The 21,834-nt window shown below is 36.7% G+C and overlaps 1 protein-coding gene across 1 annotated transcript in view; it reads right to left on the reverse strand.

Moving 5' to 3' along the window:
* The window catches only part of USH2A (usherin), a 374,998-nt gene that overhangs the window by 134,345 nt on the left and 218,819 nt on the right, over nt 1-21,834 (reverse strand). The window contains exons 39-40 of the mRNA XM_064709111.1: nt 4,037-4,187; nt 3,726-3,868 (exon numbers count right to left, since the gene is read on the reverse strand). Of these exons, the coding sequence (XP_064565181.1) occupies nt 3,726-3,868; nt 4,037-4,187 (294 nt within the window). The remainder of the gene's footprint in view (nt 1-3,725; nt 3,869-4,036; nt 4,188-21,834) is intronic.

Consider the following 21,834-nt stretch of genomic DNA (forward strand, 5'->3'; position numbering starts at 1 on the left):
TTACCCTCTTGTTCTGCACTGTCTCTCTTCATTGTCTATGTCAGGAAGATTTAGGAGAATCAAGAATCATAGAATATCTTGAGTTGGAAGGGACCCATCAGGATCTGTACAACTGTACAACTCCTGACTCTGCACAGGATATTCCCAGGAGACACACCATGTGCCTCAGAGGGGTGTCCAAACAATTCCTGAACTCAGGCTTGGGCTGTGAACACTTCCCTGGGAAGCCTGTTCCTGTGTCCAACCAGCTTAGAGAGAAGATAATTTTTTCTTTTTTCTAATACCCAATGTAAACCTCCCCTGACACAACTTCAGGCCATTCCCTTGGGTCCTGCCACGGGTCAGCACAGAGAAGAGACCAGTGCCTGACCCTCCTCTTCCCCTCATGAGGAAGTTTAATCTGTGATGAGATATCCCCACAGGCTAAGGCTTTTCATCCTGGAACCAAAACATGCCAGATGAGAACACCATAGCACTCTCTATGACAGGAATAATGCTCTCCTGATTTGACAAGAAGTAGCTCAGCTGAGACATTGCAGGAGCTCTTTTTTAAAATTTATTTTTAATTGCTTTTTTATCTTCAGCAACTTCAATACATAATGATCTCCAGTGACTACTGTGTGCTTTTGCCCTTACTTACTGTGAAGGAACATTGGGCTGGCCTATAACTTCATTCTGTATAAGAGAGATGGACTTGATGTCATTTATGTAAGAAATAAAAAATAAAAAATTGGACTACCTTCTAGGTACCTTGCAAAATCTTCTTTTCCAGCCGTTGCAAGCCAGACACTTTTAAAAGGGCTTTAGTAAGAGCTGTCCATACTGGAGTTGTATACTGATGCACAGAATCAAAATGTAGCCACGCCAGAGAATGTGCTGGTGACTGATGTGTTCTGCTGTATGCAGCTCACTGGGCTGCAGACAGGTTCCGGGTTGTTCAAAAGCTAATCAAGTAACAGGAAGCTTTTCTTTAAAGTAGAAATTTTGCTATCTTAGAACTTGTCCAAGCCATGGTGTATTTTCTCAAGCACTAGAAAAAGCACCTCTCTTATTTGGGAGATATCCCTCTGAACAATGTATCAGGCAATGTAATTTTGCAAGTCCTAAATCTACACCATAGGAACCCAGGAGCTGCCATTGGGGCAGCTTCAAGTAACTGTAACCAATGTCTTTGCAAATTCCAGAGACCTCAAAGGCTCCCCATAACTAAAGGGAAAACCTAACTTGTATCTCCTTTATTATATCTAGAAGGTATAGTTTTATTTCTGAATACAATGTATGAGATTCTGTTCTCAGTTCAGTGGTACATACTGACCTCAGTTCAGTGGCCTTTACACTGACTGCAAGAGAGATATCAGAAATTTACATTCAAGTTACTGAAAGCAAGCTCTAATTCAGAAACTTCATCAAATGCTTCTATCTGTAGATATTCTGGCAGTAAATATGATGTTATACTTCTCAAGATCACTGGAACAAACATCTTTTATTAATGTATGTTTAGCAGGTTTTAAAATATTCATAGTTATGTATATTTTGGTTATCTGGCATGGGCAGGCTAGACTTTAAAAAATGCATGGATCAGTTACTAGTGTCACAATCATGTAAAAGGAAGTTGTAAAAGGAAGTATTTGAAAATTCTTTATTGCATGTTTTCTAGCATTAAAAAATACCCCAAACCTACTAATCTGTATATTAAGATCTTCCATTGTCTGATACAACTTATTTTTATAGCAGCATTTACTAATTTTCCCTTAATGATTCCCAATATCCTCTTATTTTACCACAGATTTATCATAAATCAAATATAATACACAGATAGACTGTGAAATCATCAACTTGTATTACTGGAGTTCTACTGACTTTAAAAATTGATGTGTTGATTCACATCTATTGCTGTCAAGTGTATGTGCACACAGACACACACATGCATATTTTTTTTGCCTACAGGTACTTTATGCTTTGGTGAGACAAAAAAAGACATATATTTACAGAATAAAATTCAGTAAGAACATGTAGATACACATCTAGTTCAACAGAGTAAGAGATATGGGAAATTTCCACTATTAAATTGTACTTTAAAAAGTCAAAGTCTGTTGGTTAGCAGGGCCAGGAATTAAGTATACTTCTGCAACAAACTGTCAGTACAGGCAATTTCATAGGAATCATGTTGAAACCTTGACAAAAACACTGCTTAGACCCAATGACAATCATTCAGTCTTAAGCAATTGAGCTGAATATCCTTTCACACATGGCAGCTCTCCACAATGACACCACAGAGTCCTCTGTCACCACTGAAAGTTGGCTGGTTTTTTTTTTTAAACGATGAGGACTGTTGGATACTGCTGCATCTCCTGTGTGGGGCTTCCACCTACCCCTAACTCCTCAAAAGAGAATTTCACAATTGTACACCTACTACTTAGCACAAAAATATTTTTTATATCATTAACAAGTGATGCCTTTGAAATGTAGTTCTCTCATCTTTGTATGTGAAAAATCAGACCAGAGCTAAATAACTATTTCAATTTGAAAAAAATAGTCTTAGGAGACTGGTACCATTTTGACTATGAATGCAGGCAAGTTCAATAGTATTGTATCCACTTTTGTTAGCAAACAACGTACTGAAATAACTGAATCCCAGCAAGAATTGCTGCAGGTTGATAACACAGGTCTGGTACCTAAAAACCAAGTTCAGAACTTACATTTACTTATAGGTAGCATGTTCCTAGAAGCATTAATACCTTTGGAGCTTAAATGAATTTATCAGATAAATTTCTGTTGTGAATTATTTGCTCAGCTTCAAAGGAAAAATGTTTTAAAGTTGTGGGAAAAAAACATTTTCTACTCAATGTTTTCTCAATATAGACAGCTGACCATTTAGAGAAGGGACTAAAATCAAGTTGAGTCACCAACACTGAATATTTGCCAATGTTAGCTATCCTGCTACGTTGTACAAGAAAGCTAACAGCTCAGTTTCTTAAAAAAAAAACAAAAAAAAAACAAGGCTGGAAAAAGTGTGGTTTGTATTTGTATTGCAAACAACAAGCTCAAATTCTGTCATATGTTTTTGCTTACATATTGAATCAGGTGCAAAATCCTGTCCCGTTAACTCACTGGCTGTACTTATACTCTGACAGCTGGTTGCTAAATAAAGGGACTGTTGAAAAAATTGTGGGGAGTGAGTCTGGAGAACATAGAACTATTAACAATGAAAGTGATGGGATTGACAATGACAAACCCAATTTCAGACCAGTAGGCCACTACTTTGAATTAACAAAGATCACTGGGAATGAAAAGTTCTGTGGTATCTTGAGTATTCTCAACACAGAGATAAGACAACTGTCATTTATGATTAACTTCAACTTATTTTCTCTGATATGACTGAAATCAGAATCAAGTCCCTGAATATAAAGGAACACCACTTACAAAGCTGTACTTACCAGTGCATCTTAATCTAACCATATACTACTGGAAGGATATTTTGTATAGAAATAACATACTGCTGCACAAAATATGTATGTAAAGATCCATATTTTTAAATGAATAAGTAAGAAAACAGATACTTGATCTTTTAGGAGTTTTTACTTCAAGTTAATACTAGGGAAGGAAATACATTACTGCTATATAACTGAGAAAGCTAGATAACTTAAAGAAATTAAGTACAATGGCAGCTAGACTGTTATTTATATTTTCTGCTAAAGGGAGCTAAATAAGATCTGACTGCTTACTGTCCTCTGCTGTAGTCATTGAAGTCCAGTTGCTGTAAGCATTGCCAAAACCATTGGAGGCAACCACTCTCATCTCATACTCAGTGTACGGCTGCAGGTCTCCAACCCGGTGCTGTAAGGAAGCAGTAGGGCTGGGAAGCAAACTGCAAAGAAGAACAGCACGAGTTACTTCAGAACACATCCCAGCACATCAAAAATGACTAAAACATGACATCTTGTAACGAGAGCAGCCACCCTAAAGGTGAGCCGTGCTCAAGGGAAGGGGACTTTGCTAGCTGAGCAGTGGATGGTGGTCATGCTGCTGTGCGTACTCTAGAATGTCACCAGCAGAACGCCGCCGTCGCATCTGGAGTCGGTAGCTGGGCGCGCCCGGGGCGTTGTTGCGAACTGGTGTAGACCAGACAACCTGAAGACTGGTCGGAGTGGCAGATGAAAGCCTTGGAGGCATCACGCCATCTGGAGCTGTTGAAAAACATGGATGAATTAGAGCAGAGAAAACCATGGAGAACATATGCTGTGTGGAAACAGAATGCTCCATATACTGGAAAAACTGTTCCTCAGGATCAACAGTAATGTTAACATGGTCCATTTAGTTTAACATTTTCACTACTGAACAATGCTGATTCTTAATTTCTTCTTTCCAATATGTGAGTATCATCTTGCTAAAAGCAAACCTCCAAACACCAAAAGTAATTCAGAAGCAACATATTTTCTACCACCTGTTCAAACATTATCTGTTTCTCCCTGTGCCCAGCTCTGCCACCCTGAGAAGCTAAGGAAATGCTCACAGAAATGTTACCCGGCATGAGTAAAATTGATCAGACTTTTTATCATTCAGATAGCTCCTTGCCCTTACAAATTAATAATAATTTAAGAAGAAAACAGAGGAAATTTTACGTTAAGAACATCTTTAGATAGAAATCAAAATAGATTCACAGAAGTCTCAGTCTGTAGCCCACTGTTTTGTTGAGGAAATTAATTTTTATGAAGTCCAAGGAACTGCAGATCAAAATGTGTCAGTAATGATACCACCAATGACCTTTCACTGCTGCAAATTTCACTGCATGCAGTAAAAAGAACTATGACAATTTACACCTGTGAGTTTATGGCTTTGCTTTTTCTTTAACAAGTGATCAATCTGTTGAAGAAACTTTCTGTATTTAAACATATCTGTAACTTTTATATACAACACATCTGTAGCCAGCCAATATCTCTGTAGCTCTTTTCTAGAGTTAAAGCACTGGAATGTTACTGCTTTTGTTATTTAAACTCTTGTATAATAGTTTTGCTTTTCATGGTCCAGTAGTTACCATTTGCCTTTTTTCCTTTGATCTTTCTAACAGAAATTCTTTTTCATTGCTGTTATTTTCTTCTTGTCTCTATTGAAGAAAAAACAGTCTCACAGGTCTCTAACTTAAAGTGCAGTTGTAAGCCTCAGGGCCTAAGTTGTAAGTTTTAAGATGAGCAAACAGTAATTTACAGTAAGCTTTATTATTTTCATTTACCACTGGTGTATGAGGTGGTTATTAACAGGGAAGAAACAGACTTTGTGATTCACTGTGTGAGTCATTCTCTCCCTGAGACAGGTGAAAGGATGCATCAACTCCAAAAAGAAAGACATCAATCACATCTAATAGTTTTTATTTATACTGATATATACATTAACAGATATGTGAACTAGCATCTGATATTTTTACTCTGATTACACTTACATCTGGGGCACTTCCACATTTTTCATCTCCAGATCCAAATTGTATTACAGGGAAAGGCACAAAACATGTCTTGCTCCAACCTAAGAAACTTATTCCCTTTACATTAATTTCAAGATCTGTCAGTTCTCATACAAAATTTTTACTAAAAGCTGGCTTCTGGGATACTGGAATTATCAGGTACTTCTGACAGTTGGCCCCTAGCCCTGCAGCCCTCCTGGTTTTTTTCAGAACAAGATGAAGTACAACAGAACCTCCAGCTTCCCTCATTTCCTTCTGCTCCTCTCTGTCACTGTGAAAAATAAAACATATAATATGGGGGCATAGCAAGTCTGTGTTTGGATGCTCTTTCCTGCTGCTGTTATCTACATCTAGGGGAAAAGGCTCTGGTAAATCCCAAGTAAACTTGAAAATCTTCCTGTTTCCAAATCCAGAAAATCTCTGAGATTTATGTAATTCACGGTCTGCAAATCCCATCCAACACCTTCAAGGCCAATAATGAGCTTGTGAGCACTTCACCTCAGAGAGAAGAAGGTGGCTGGCTTAACCTAAATAGCTCCAATATCCCTCCAGCTGAGCCATCAAAAACAAACATTTGCACACCAAATGTCTCTGCACATGACATTCACTCTCACAGTAAAATGGAAAACTCATTTATTTACTTTACATAACATTGTTCTGTTTAGCACCAACATAAGCAGAGTTGGGTTTTAGTTGTGCAATAGAAGTTTTAAAACTTATGGATGTTAAGTACAGTACTATCAGATAATCATGTATTATTTTGGCATCCTTTATAAGGTGATTCTTGAAGTCAAACTGAACACAAGAAAGTTGATGCAATGAAAGTAAAAATTTTTAGTTCAGGGTTTTTAAGTGTTTTTCTAAGCTGACATCAAAAAAAAAGAGAAAGAGTCAATATTCATTCAAAGCTGGGTACTACCTCATTTGAAATGAAACTGTCTGCAGATTAAAATAGATCAGTTTTTAAAGTTCACACAGAAATTCGACACAGCAAAAAAAGCTACATCTAAAAATGAATCTAATTAACCAACCTAGTAATTTGGCCAGGAAGTCAAAGTTCACGTTATTGAGGGGACAGTGTGAGGCAACTCACTGAGGAGGCAAAAGCGTTAAATTTATTTGCAGCTCTGTCAGGACACATGACTTCACCTTTGTCTTTCATTTACCAGTCTGTTAAATGGAGATAATAATACTGATCCTTCTTTGTAAAGCTCACTGAGATCTACAAAGTAAAAGCTCAGATTAAGCTTTATGTATGTATAGAGGTGGTTATTATAACGACACAGGAATGTTCATCAAAAAACAAAGATGTAGCTGCCTAAATGTCAATAACAATTCCACAGTCTGGATGTTATTTTAATGGCGTAGGTAATCTCAGCTAAATGTTCAAATCTCTTCTACCAACAAAAGCACAGCATAGGGAAGAGCAGAAAATTTGGACAAATCTCTACTGTGAAAGTCGCCTGACCCTGAGTCTTGTTGGTAGAACAAGCCAAGCCTACTACTTTCAAACCAACATGTTTCAATATAGAGCAACTGCATTTATCTGAATGGCTTCCTGTAGTCCACAGAGAATTTCCTCAGTGATGTACTAGTGAGTGTTCTCCAAAGGAATGGGGCAGGGGGGCAGGAGGGTACAGCAAATAAATTGTCAAGTCTCTGCTGAGTCATAATGAGAAAGGTGCTCTATTAAACTAATCACGATTTGCTCATTAAAACGGCAGAGCACTTACCCCCCAAAATGGTAATTCTAATTTGCACACAAAACATCCTCTGACTATTTCAAGCATTCCTCATCATCAAGGTCTTCAGTGTAACATTTCCCCCAGCTTAACCCTTTTTATCCAATCCATATCCCCAAGAGACTCCTTACTACCCAAGTAATAACTGGCAACAAGCAATAATTCTACTGTGAATTTCTCAACAGAAGAGCCATGTATCTATCAGCTTGATATATCGTCTTTAAGATGCAGTGTTGCTCAAAAATCTCCCCTCGAGCTTTAATATGACCCTCAGGGGGCAAGCACTCCACTTGCAACCTACTGAATCAACATCTAGCCCAGTAAATCCTCACTTAGCAGGGCAGAAAGTCATGCTTTGTATATCAAGAGACTACAAAGGCAGAATAAAATATTTAATCAGATGTCAATTCTAATCAAATAATTAATAAACAGTTCCAGAAAACAATAAAAACTGAAGACTGTTTCAAGATGACAATGATATATTGTATTAAAAATACTCAGGTACATGCAGATGGATTGAGAAAGATTCTGATCCCTCTTCAGCCAGTAATGTGCTAAGCAGCCTTTGAAAAGAGCTTCAACTTTTTGCCTCAATTTCTTTATCTTAAATAATATGTGCTAAAATAGTCAGCTTTGTAAGTATTTGTTTATTTTAGGACAGCAATCATTGTGTGAAATGATTGTTCTTAAATGTTTATTGCACATTGAAGGCTTATTTTTTTTCCGAGAGGTATTCATTATATTTATGATAAGGATTTATCTGAAATGTAAATTTTCTGAAAGTAGACGACTTTGAGCAGGACTATTAAAAGGTAAACTATTAGGACAATAAATGATTATTTAATTATAAAAATGTTTCCTTTTATAAGAAGAAGAAAAGCCAGAAGAAAAGCAGAGCTCGATTACATATCTATAAAATTGGTACAAACTCATACCAACTTTGAAGTGTCACTCTTTTTAACAGTGATCAGATATACTGACCCCAATGTATCCATAATATCTCCAGATAGGCATCTAGAATATTTTGGAGCTATGAATATATAACTCTGTAAGTTGTCACATCTGCATATATAAAATATTTAGCATTTGTATCTTAACAAAATATATTTCAAACACATGGATACAAATGATAACTGCAGGGATTTAATTACAGGGGAGAAGGAAAATAGGCTCTCCAGCATTTGCACCAAAACAGCAAGGAGAAGTTCCACTCAGACTGCTTTTAGATGAGTGTCTTGCTCTGACATGCCTACTCTTCCTCTTTTCCAGGTTCAATTCAAAAACTCCATTTCTTTATCTCATTGTAGTGCTTGTTTAGGTACTCCTGATTCATTTCCTATTTTAGGTGCCCATACTGAGATCATCTCATTGTGGCACTTTTTATGCCAGTATGTTCTGCACTTTGACATTTGTTTCTTCTGATTTTCTCAGGTATGCCTGTTATCTAGTGGTTTGCTCAGTCCAAATAATTCCAGTCATTGCACTCCCCATAATTCTCAACTTCAGCATGTGTTTTAGTCTCATTTCAGAGAAAGACAGGCCATGATGCTGGACCATATGTCAACACTAGAACAGCATGCTAGTTATAAACCCTTATCTCTTAGCAAATCAGAAGATTGCTTTTTTGGTTTCTTATCTTCACAGGTTCAGCAAAGTTTACTCCAGTTTGGTTTTTAACTCTTTCCCCATTATTTTTCCTTCTCAGCATATACTGAATATGAGAGTTGGTCTTGATTTTTTCATTTAATACATATTTGCAACCATGTTATTTCTCCCATTCTCAATTACAAGAAAATGCACAGAACATTTTTGGATTTTATTTCTAATTTTATAATTTCACTGCTGAATGTTTTCAGTCTCAGATATAGCTCCACCTAACAATACACAAACCAAGGACAAAGCACCCTTATTCAATGGACATCCTTGCACTTTGGAACACAAAATGTGAAAGGTTCATGGTGGCCCTCTTGCCATCCCTCTCTGGCACATTTATCTTGGGAAGAAAGGATGCTGTGTTTCGGCAAAAAGCAAATTGAGAGATATAAAGAATAAGTAACTTAAAGCCTTTGTAAACTTAGAGTAAGTCCAAACTTATTCACACCTCATATAATTTTCTTTTCAGAAGTATAATATAAACTGGGTTCAGAAATATTTTGTTCTCTCTTCATGATCTATCCCATTTTACACTTCTGCCTTCTGCTGTAATAGTAATTTCCTTTGAAAAGAATAAATCTATTTAGAAGAGCATTTTAGCATTAATCCTTAATGTTACCTGTACGGTACAATATCATTCGGAAAAATAAAATAAGATGTTTGAAAAAAAATCTAAAATTTATCTTTATCTGGATAGAGTATGTAAGTTCTAACTGGATTTTTCTGCACTTTCACTGTTTAGTATTCCTAGCAGCAAAGCATAATTTTAGTAGGGCTCTAAAAATCAACTTGGGCTTTACTCCATGACCTGCAGACCCAAAGTTTAACACAATTGTCTTTTGAAATCCCAAAGCAGGCTTACTTATTCCTCATTAATATTGTTCCAGAAACAAACAAACAAAAAATCAAACCAAACAAAAAAAAAAAAAAAAACCCAACCCCAAAACCAAAACCCAAACCAATCAGACCTTCCCCTCCTTTTAATGAACTTTTCTTCATGTACAACCTTAACACCTGCAACCTGGGCATGGGTCTCAAGTGGAAATCCGTGTAAGAGATGGTCCCTTTCTAAATGTTACATTTCACTGAGGTCAACACTATAAAAATGTCATGTAGATTTGTCACCTCACCTTTCCATAAGAAGCAACCTGCCTTCCTTCCTCATGTTAGGTGGAAGTTTGTCCATCTTACTCAGCAAGAACTTTACTAAACTCTAAAAGCTACAAAAGAATGCCAATAAGCAATTAGCTGAATGATTAATGATTTTAATACCTGTAGTAAGGACATTGGCTAGAATTTAAAACTGCCCAATAAAACTAATTATTCAAAAGGACTATTCAAACAGATGGCAAGCCAATAACTGCCATATAACAAAATTATTTTTTTTTAATACTATGAAGAAAAACCGTAAGGAAAGATATTACAGAATCAGGCAGAAGCTGCAATTAAAGAAACAGCTCTTGCTGGTTAACTGTGACACTGACTACTGGAAAATGAAATATCTCTGTAAAATAGCTTTAAGAAACTATCAGATCTGCCTGTTTTAAGTTAGGAGGACAGATGTGGCAAGTGCAGTGGGAATAAGATCATGTATATCATCACGCAACAACTTCAGCTTCCTGCATGAAGTAGCTTTAGAAATTAAGTTCAGAAGGTTTTTTTGAATTGCAATAATTATTATTGGACTTTTTTGCAGTTGGTTGTTTAGCCGCTTTGGGTTTAGGTTTGTTTGTTTTTTCAAAGGAAAAAGATGAAAGAATTTGACATCATCTTCAAAATCTTACAGCTTTCTTTATAATTAGTGTCTGGCATCAGAGAGATATAACCAGAGACAGGCATGGTACCCTCCACACTGATGCAAACACCTCTGGTGAGTGCTGGTGAGCAGACTTTTGGCTAAATTAAAATCTCTTTCTTAATGTTGATGCCAGAATTTCAGAGTATTGGAGGGTGGCTTTTAAGCTTGCAGCTTCTTGTTTGAAACTAAACAGTTCTTAAATAGTTCTGGAAATCCAGAGACTCCCCAAAAGCAACAAAAAAAACCCCAAATTTTATCACTCATGTTTGGGAAAAGCCAAGGGAAGAAACTTTAAATCCATGTAGTTAGAAGAACAGGAAGGATAGACACATTAGAATCTTCGACTTTGCAGAAGTTATGCAAAGATAGAGAACATTTCCCAGGATACACAGAAATGTGTGTCCTGGGAAACAGGACACACAGCAATGGGATTAAACTGCTGCAAAGAAGTTTTTAAATCTCCATCAGACTAAACGAATGCTTACAGAAAATGAGATAATTTACACTTTTGAGGAAAGAAGATGGTACTAGCTGATTTCCCAATTAACTCTTTTTCAGCCTTATAATTATTTGAAGGGGATTCTAATCCAATAGAAGAAGGGAAAGATAAAAGAAAAAGGCACAGAGGTGGTGATGTTACAAGAAGCATATGCATTGTTCTGAAGCATAATCTCTTAAAAATTAATTTTTAATAGTGATTTATTCTATGACTGAAAGAAAAAGGATAACACCAGATATTCAAAACCAGAAAGCATCATTCTTCTTGAACAAGTGGACATGGCTTCTGCAAATGATTATTAGCTAGACAGGGCTGTGAAGCATTGAAACAGACTGCCCAGGGAAGAGGTGGAGTCACCATCCCTGGAGGTATTTAAAAGGTGGGCAGATGTGGTGCTTAGGGACACGGATTGGTGGTGGGGCTGGTCATGTTAGGTTAATGGTTTGTTGACGATTTTAAAGATCTTTTCCAACCTAAATGATTCTATGATTCTATATCTCCATCCAACGTGGCAAAAGAAACTAAGAAAATACAGCCCCCTCAGCTGAATGGTAAAGAAAATGGGATACTGGAAAACATGTGAATGCTCTTACTAAACAAGAAGTCTCATTAAATAAGAAGTTTCTTCATACTGCACTCCTGCAATATGGATGTGCTGGTGGACTGCTCAAGAACAGACCACCCTGCTAAAGAACAGCCCACCCTCAGTGCTACCAGTTGATGTGCATTTTGACAGAAGCCTCAGTTTATATATTACTGTATGTACAGACTGGAGAACAATGCACGGGTTCAAATAAATTAGCTCTGCAATAAGATTACCTGTAGTTATTTTTAATCCATAAATTTCTCTGTGCTACATAATGGATGGTGTGAAATACTACCATTTCTGATGGAATCCAAGCTTGAGAGTGCCCATAAATAGGAAATGGATCTGACAAGATGACAGATTAGCTGGTGTTAGGGAGCCACTACACACAGTGGGTGGTGCAGTCTCATTATACCTTGAATATCCTACAGGTATCTGTGAGATCCAGGTCACTGGACTACCTTTTGGCCACGAAACAACTGCAGCCAGAACAGACTTCCATCTCACAAATTCTTTCCTTACTTGCAGAAAGAGAAAGAAAAGAGGTTCCCTAAAGTTTCTGCTCCTAGTAATCAAGGCAACACAGAGCTGGCTTTTGTTCAGAGCTACTACTTAATTCCTTATTATATATATGGTAATCACAAAAATACTTTGACTCAGTGTCAAAATCAGTCAAAAACTCAAACTTTACAGACTGGGAGTCTTGTCTTTGCTTGCAAGAAATGTTGTTCACCTCAAGACAGTAGAAGCCATGCCAGTAGAATACCGATTGCATAATTCTTTGAAAATTGACTTCTTAAGGTTCCATCAGGTGTCTTGTAAAATTTTGCTCCCTGGAAGTCTGTTTCAGCAACCACATTATCACAAATAGAAGACTAAAAAAACCCAACTAACCAAAAAAACCCCTAGCAACGCTCGCTCCAGTATATACTATTTGCTCCAATCTTCCTGCTATTAAAAAGCATATTAACTTTTCCTGTTCACCTGAGTTGGACAAGGCTGAAAACAAAAATATCAAAGCCACAATATCTATTAAGTAGAAACTCTGGTTTGTGTGTCATCTTAACCTGCTTCTCAATTTACTCTATGGCATTTAAAGTAGATAGACTTTGAAGTGGCCTATATTCTCTAGTTTTCTTCTGCAAAGTATAGTATATGTCAGATTCAGAAAAAAATACCAAAAATGGCTGTATATTTTATTAAAAGCCTATTTTTATTCTCTCTGTCTCTTTTTAACAAAAGTCTAATTTAGCTGTTGTTCCCTTAGGTACGAGGTACACAGTTCATAATTCATTTGATATAAAATGTCAGTTTGGATTTTTGCACTTCTTTGATAAATGAGAAAAAACATGTACATTTCAATTTCCTTCTACCAGGTTTCACTAACAGAAGCCCCCCTCCCATTGTGCTGCTCAAAGACCTTTGCGTTAAATTAAACATCAAGATTCAGAAACTGTAGGGAATGATATTTCCAAGACATACAGTACAAATACATGAGACTGGGAAAAAAGGTAATGATTTTTCCTACCAGTAAAGTGATGTCTCCCAAAGAGTATCTTTGATCCTTGAATTAGTTCTCAGTTATAATTTAATATATCAAAACTGTCAGCAGCTTTCCTTACATTTAAACATAAAGCGATATAGTCAGCTCCACAAAAAGCAAAATACAACATTCAGGGGCTTTCTCCCCCCTACCCCCAGCATGTTCTTGTGACTCTGAAGTCCATCAATATTAATGAGGAAAATCTGTGTACATCAAAGGAGACAGCAAAGAATTAATTTAATTGTATCTGTCATCATTGCTAGTATGGAGTGTTTTTTTCCTATACAACCAAACCCTGCCATTGATCAACGTGCAAAACTCTCAGGGGTGTAATCTGCACAATGGAATAGAGAGGAATCAAAAATTTAGTTCTGGAAATAAAACTGATATAATTAGGAAAAATAACAACAAAACACTGTGTATTATTCTCTTATGTAACACACGAGGCCAAGGCTGACAAATCTGAGCCACCACATTTACAGAGTAAACAAGAATTCTTATCACTGCTCGAAATGCCAAATGCAATGCTATGGCTGTCACTTCACGTTAGGGTCCAGTCCAACAGCTATGGTATCAATAAATTAAGCTGTATTAGAAAATAGCAATAGGATCACATCCTGATGCTTATGCTGAGCACCAGCACTGATGAACAGCGTACATCCAGAGCCATGAACCACAGAACTCAGCACCTTCTCCTCTTGCCCTGTGTTGCTGCTGTGCACACTCCCCCACCCCAGCCTGGGAAGTGTCAGCAGCCCCACGTCACAGCAGCCTCTGCTCTCTTTTCCCCCAATAAATGAGACTTCACCCTACAAACAACAGCGGAGTTTCAGCAGGATAGGTGGAAAGTATTCTGCATTACCTGCTTAAGAACCCAGAAATTAATACACTGCCCAGCAATTGGAAGACAAGATGAATGATCCAGATCTCCTTTTTTCAGCTAGTGCTCTAACAAAGAAAGAATATCAAAGGTAACATCTCCATTGCACCTAACTGTGACAAAAATCCCTGATTGTTTTTAACCCATCACAGTTCTCCACTAAATACAGCATTTCAATTGACAGAAATATGATGTAGGTGTTATATTCTGAAGGTAAATATTTAATATTTAGAGTGAATAAAAATCAATTTAGGCAAGACTACTCCCACACAGAAATAATCCGTTCAAAATATACAGCTGACTTCTCTGATGAATAGGGTGAAAGGATTACAACCTTTTATAGCCAAGCTATCCACATAGGAATGTTCATACAGCATTATTAAGTAGCTACCCATGAGTTAATGCCCTGTTCTAGACACTTGTAACAAATAAACCATTTCTATGAATTATCTCTGGGCTTCATTTCCTTAGATAATACTGAAGAACATATAAATTCACTGGAATTGGTGGTAGTGTGTCAATATACAACAATAAATGATCTACTCACAAGTTTTTTTACTGAAAAGACCTTGACTACTGCCATCCTGTTCAAAATCAGGTGGCCTAATTGATTAAAAGTCATTTTAACACCATTGTGCTTTATTCAAACCCAAATGAGGCTGAATGTGTTCTGCCTTCTGTGCCACAAGACATTTTAGAGCATTTACCCCAAAATACATACACTATTAATCAGAGGTTGAAGTAAACTAAATATCTTGGCAATACTTACTCTCTAAAATACAGATTTTCTTCAATCTTTTGACAAAAAGTAAAGAGCCACAGGAAACTTCCTCTCCTTTGTTCATTTTTCAAACAAAGGGCTAAATCCTTCACACAGAAAATTTACAGCTGATTAATTCAGATTACAGCCATCAGTTGAGTATTTTGGACAGCAGTATCAATTTCTTATGAATAACCCTCTCAAATAGGCTACTTAGTATGTAAGAGTACTCATAACTTCAACTTAAAGAAAAATAGAGAAAAGAGAAGTATTTTTTCTTTATATAATGCCATCTCCTCAGTTATTCAACTTCTTTTCTTTATATATATATATATAATTAGAAATTTTTAGATAATCTGAACTTAGTCAACCTGAATGCACGCATTTTCTCTGTACATACTGGCTGCATTAAACAATGGTGACACCTTTCATAGAGAGGCAATCCCCCAGTCTAAGCTAAGAAAAAAGCTAAGTCAGTCTAAGAAAAAAGGCTGACAAACTTTGTGGCATGTATATTCTACTTTCCAGCATGAGGAGGAATGTAAAATTTTCTTTTACCTTCTGCTGCTAACACATGCCTCTCTGTCTGTAAAATGGGAATAGCAATCCTCAGTCACCTACTGGAAATCTGATTTGGCAGATACATTTGTAAAAATCATCAAAGTAAATAGGTCAGTATACAAACAGTAAGGATTAATATAATTCAATACTGGACATATCCCCCAGCAACATGAAATAGATTAATTCCCTTCCCTATTTTACTCAGCTGGAAATAATCTAAGAGCATAGTATTTCTTTGTCAGAGGAATAAGCATGATCTGCATAGAGATCCAAAGATAAAAAGAGACAGAAAGCAATCATTATACATGAACATACATATATCATATACATTTGTGTGTGTGTGTGCACCTGCACACGCATGCAGACACAAAAATAACATTCAGAAAGAAAAGAACAGTGAGGAAAAAGCTGTCAAATGTCAGGAATGAACCTTTAAGGGCTATAGACTCTTATAGCTGCCTTTGTTGAAAGAAAGAGGGTAGCACACACCAACACTGCATTATAGGAACACCAGAGGGAAAGTGGTGACTCTATTAGTCACTAATTCTCATTCAACTTCCATTTTCTCTCCCTTTTTCTGCCTTTATAAAGAAGCTTATTTCTCCTCAGGTACTCAGCCAACTAAGCTAAAGTTAACAACATAGATGAAACAGAAAAAGGGGAGGTACACAGAAAAAGTAGGGAAAAGTCAAGCTTGAAATACTACCAGAAAAAATCATTAATATAGGAAGGAAAAATACTTCTTTTCTGCAAAGTATTTTAAAAATTCAGATATAAAGTTTCAGATATTTTTAATTCAATTTCAATTTTCCAAACTACAGAGAAAACTCCCAAAATGTAGTTACTAAGAGTAATTTTTAACTGTATATAGAACTAGCAAAAAAATGCAAAAGCACTTTCATGGCCATGATGTTTAAGAAAGATTATTTCTAATTTTTTCCTTAGCTAAAGAGAGGAAAAGAACAGTGATTTGATTTCCTGTACATTTAAACCTCAGCAAGGTCTTTAAAAACCCTTATTTTTTTCCCCCATTAGGATGTTTTCCCTAATATGGAAATATTAAAAATATGCAACAGGATGACAGAACTCTGCTGGAGGTGTAGAGGTCATTGCAGGCAGAGGAAAAACTTCTTGAACTGTGCAAAGTGGTTCAAGCCTTCAAACCTTGCCACTTTACCCAAATGGTTTATGATCACCAGGCTAACTCCCATAATCTAGATGTGCAGAATCTTCATGTGCAGAAAATACAGATTGAGATGACCAAAAAAAACTCAGCAAACCTATGAACAAATAAAAAACTCACAGATATTTGCCTCTGCTGACAGTTAATGAAAATGAAATTTTATTCCAAAACCTATAGGGGCAGGATTTGTCAAAAAAAGAAAGTATAAAAACATGGGCTTTTTAGAAAAGCAGCACAAATCATTGCAGCAAAGTAACACAAAAATTGATCTGTTTCCTAATACTTACATATATCTAGGAAATGGTTTTAAAGGCAAAATTCATGGTGTGATTTTTCAAATGTCTTCTGTATGTTTTCACCAGGAATTTCAACAGCATTTTATTGTAGAATTCCTTCAGCAGAGCCTAACTTATCACATAAGCATTGCTGACTTCAGTTACAATACTGAAAAATCTTCAGATTTGCTCAGAATGAAAAGAAAAATCAAAAGTAAAAAAAGCTCCAGAAAGAATAAGCTTGAGATTATATAAAATTGGCACACTTCTTCTAAATCGTGTCCTCTTTCATGTACAATTGAAATTGGTCTGAAATAGGTTAATGTGATAGTAGGTAATAGCTTTAAATAATGATCTACCTCTAAATTTCACAACAGCCCATTTGCCCCATTTCTAGATATTCTTCTGTATTTCTGAAGTAAATCAAGCTATAGTTTTTCAGCATGGCATCTTCCCTAGTACAGATTTCTTCTAAGAGCTCTTACGTATGGTCTGGATCTCACTCTGGGGCTAAGGTTTTGGAAAGACCTGAGTGAGACCTCTTCAGTGAGGTTAATTGCCTGCTTACAGACGATCAATTAGCTGCTACACAGTTCTCCCTGCCTCATCTGGCTCTCCCTAAGCAAGCAAAACACATCCATGTTCTTCCAGGCAACTAAAATTGCTGGGTTGATCTTCTTGTCCCAGCTGTTTCATGCCGCTCTAGAAGAGACAAAGGAATTGAGGAGATGCTAAATGCAGGTGCTCTGTGTCTGGAGCATGGAAAGAGCACAGCTGGAACTGTGGGAGACCTGCCCAGCCCCAAAAGCACAGGGTGCAAAGGCAAAGAGAAAGAGGCAATCAGAAGAAAAAGACATAATTGGAGTATCACTGCCTGCTGACAAAACTCAGGTTTATGAGTAGGGACTTACACTAAGCTTCAATTTAAAGCAACCTTTACAATGTGTGGAGTGGGGCTGAGCCCCAACTGGCTGCAATTTAGGAAAGTGAGCAGCAAAGGAGGGCACCTCTGTGGCTCCCACTGCCAGAGTTTGAGGACACAACTGTTCAGGAATGAGACTTCTCTTGTCTCCTGCCATGCAAAACACCCATCCAAATTCAGGAATGGACACAGTATGAGCTCACTGAAAGGTGTGCTGAACAGCCTGGGAGAAGGGAATAAAAGAAGAAAGTAGCAGTAATGAAAATGACAATCAGTTCAATACTGCAGAGATTAGAGAAGAATTACTGTTTCAGTAGAACAGAAACTCCCAGTTTCCCAGAGACAAGCACTTTCAGAATCCTACCCTTATATCCCTATGATATCACCTTTCTGGACAAAAGGAAATGGAATGGCCAATTTACATGGCTTGCTACTGACCCTTTGTAATTAGCTAGCTCATTGATGAGAGATGCAGGAGAGCGCTTCCCCACTCCCTGCTCTATCCTGGTCTCTCCTTAAAGTACCTGTAGAAAGGATATGGTCACAATTTTTCACTAAGAACTTTCTGTTAACATAGAAGATAAAGAACAAAAGAATCCCCTTGGATTCTTTCTCTTAGATTTCTCTCTAAAAGAGAAGGGAGAGAGACGAAAATGAGGAGGAGAAGAAAAGGAGAGAAAAAAAGTGATGGTTCAAACACCTGAAATTTGAAGCAAAGGACATTCTTTCAAAACAAATTTTATGGTGTCACACAATGCGATACTAGGAAGCATAGGAAAACAAATCTGTCTCACAGGGAAAATTGTAGCATATTCAAGTTTGATTTTTCTTCCAACATAATTCTGACTTAGCATCAGTTTTCTTTGTTTATTGAATATTCATTCCTCTAAGGAGGCCTGCTGGCTTCAGCGATCAACCTTCACGAGCAAATGCTTTCAGATGTGAATACAAGTTGTATGGTGTGGTTCCTACTTGTTTGCATAATTAGATCAGTGGTCCTATGATGAGGTTAGTATCCAGTCTCTGAGGTGTTGTGACTTAGACTAACAGTGTCTGACACCCTCTGGTTGCAGGACACCATCTCCTGCAGATACTGAACAAACATCAGCTACAGGTACATAGGCTCACATTTTGCTTCTGAGAACAAGCCCAGGCAGTGGCAGGCAGCATTCCACTCAGAAAGAAGGGACCTGCAAGGGGCAGGGACTAAAGGGTCTACGGCAAAATCTTACATCTTCTCCTGCTAGACATTCCTATGTTGTGCAAATCACAGACAGAGCACATAATTGAACAACATACTTAATAAATCAGGGCAGAGTTTAAAGAGGCACTTCACTGCTTAGGCAGATTTTTTTGAGAATATCTTTCCTTATATGTTTCACAAAGGATGTATCAATTCTTTGAGGCTCTTTTCTGCAGATAAATCAGCACCAAGTTAATGGTTTGTCATCCGCAGTATAAGAATCCACATGGAGTTAACTCTGCAATGTGATACAGAATTACCATCCAAAACAGTCTTCAGACCTCTTGTCATGACTTGGAAATCCAGTCCTTTTTCCTGCTTTGTTGGGGATGATTGAGACTCCACCCTCCTGCTTCCCATCACAGCAGCAGCCCACTCTTCTTTTTGCATCTATTTATTCAACAAAATTCATCTTCTTCCCATTCCCTTCCATACTCAGGCTTTGGTGGCCAAAGAAAGGGAATAAAAGGATTTAACTAGAGTATAAGCTATCATAAGCAGTGATTGCAAATTTCCTTTCAGCTAGCTCACCATCCCCTATTACAAAGCAATTCTAAAATGATGGGGTCTTCTATGTGCCACTACATCAGAAGTAGCACTCATTGAGGACAAAAATGTATAACCAAGAGCTCTCTGCAAAAGGTTTTCTCCCGAAATTTTGCAGTTTTATATCCTATCACTTCAATTCATTTATCTAATTAAATTAATTCTAAAATAATTTGTTTTCCAGATCTTTTACTGGGTGGCATTCTCAAATTAATGTGAAGTACGGGCTAGAATATTATTTTTTTACAGCTTCTACTAAAGCAGTTTAGGACAAGATAAATAGAACAAATTTATTCCTTCTGGAAAAAATATAAAACTCAAAAAAATTTACTTCTACCTCTGCAGTATGAAATTTGTCACTAATCATTTTAAACTATGCCCTTTTATGCTTCTTCCATCTCTTTTAGCTTTCTGTGCAGTACTTTGATGTAACAAAGACAGTTTCAGACAAGATTTCAGTTCATCTGGAAAAAAAAAAGCTTTAAGTCTTGAGGCAAAAAGCAGTGTATTTAAAATTTATATACTCCATAATGCCTTTGTTCTGAACTTGAACATCCTGAAAAACTTCTCCTCTTTCTTTTGCTTTCTGACTCTGAAGATCATTTGTTCTCTTGGTTTCAGCTTCTTATTATGCAATGGTGACTTTAACTGGTGGTTCCAGCATTTAAGTACATGCACAGTCATGGCTGACCCTTTCTGATCAATTGCCAATCCATACAGGTTTGACTGATAAAAGAGCCAATTAGATTTAAGCAAATTAAGGGACATCACCAATGTCAACCACTTATTAAACTGAATGCTGAATTCCATGCATACCAAACACTAATGCACGGAGTCCCATTAAGAGTTGAAATCCTAACCCCATTAGTAACTCCAGACCACTACAGGGTAAGGGTCAAAAGGAAGTTTCATATTTATGGATTACCATTTGGATTCAGTTTCTATTTTTTCAGTCTTTCCAAGAACTCTTGAACCTGCACTGCAATTTTAGTCGAAAGCATAGATAAAATAAATTCCTTATTTTTAAGATAGCTTTTTTTTACTGTTGACTTTAAGCATGGCAAATCAGCTTGATAAAAAATTAAGATCTATTCAGTCAGGTAACACTAAAAACTTGGTCTGCTTTCTATTGTGTGCCATGTGCTTTAAAGCTAAGAAAAAATACAGGAACAAAAGAAATGCATGTTGGAAAAAAATTTGTATCATCATTGTAAAACAGTGATCAGCAATAACTTCAAAATGAAATACTACTTTGTCCTCTATCACTCTCCCTCTCAGACAATCTTCCATCAAGTTCCATGAATTAGTGCCCCCATTGTAGATTTCTTAAATAGTTTTAAGAAATACTTAAATACTTTTTTGGTATCCTTGAAAAGAGAATGGTACATCTTAACACTTATTAAAAGGCTGTGCTTTTGTATATAATGAGATCATTTTTACTTTTTGATCAAACAAAACTTCCATCTAAGTGAAATCTTGACCACTGAAGTAAAAAAATAAAATCCTTCTTATTTAAGTAGCATCTAGATTTCATTTAATGATTTAGAAAGTGTGAAGGCACAGAACACTGCCCAGTGCAAAATTACCATTATACTCATAATTTAGCATGCAATGGAATTGTATAACCCTCAAAGGCTCCTTATAATAAACATCCCAGTAAAGCAAACCTATATTGTCCTAGATACACACGTGTGTGTCTGTACATGTGTACATATATAGAGAAAACACAGCCTGTGAGAGAGCTCTTCTCTCATATGCACTGCTTCATTTATTATTCATTTCTCTACAGATCACAGTCCACTGGACAATGGTATGGAAGATTTCTTTAATAACTCTCACTGCTAATTTAATTCTACTTAAACACACATATCCTAGTGAATGCCACATGCTTTTCAGCATGATTTTATGTGTAAATCAGGATAATATGTTTTCAGATCATTAACTAAAAGGAAGCATGAACTAAAACCTATTTAACCAATGAGGTATTGCTTTTAAACTACCACAAGGTCATAAAAAAGATAATTTCAAAGCTATAAGTTTTCTAATTGTAATCAACAACAATCTAATGATGAAAGAAAGTGTATCTTAATGGCTGTCATAAACTTGTGCACATCCTTGCTTATCTTTAAAGATCCTTTACCTTGTCATTTGGTGAAATTTTCACTACCAAATTTTGGTAAGCAAAACT

This window comes from Zonotrichia leucophrys, chromosome 3 (assembly GCF_028769735.1).
Source record: "Zonotrichia leucophrys gambelii isolate GWCS_2022_RI chromosome 3, RI_Zleu_2.0, whole genome shotgun sequence".
NCBI lineage: Eukaryota > Metazoa > Chordata > Aves > Passeriformes > Passerellidae > Zonotrichia > Zonotrichia leucophrys.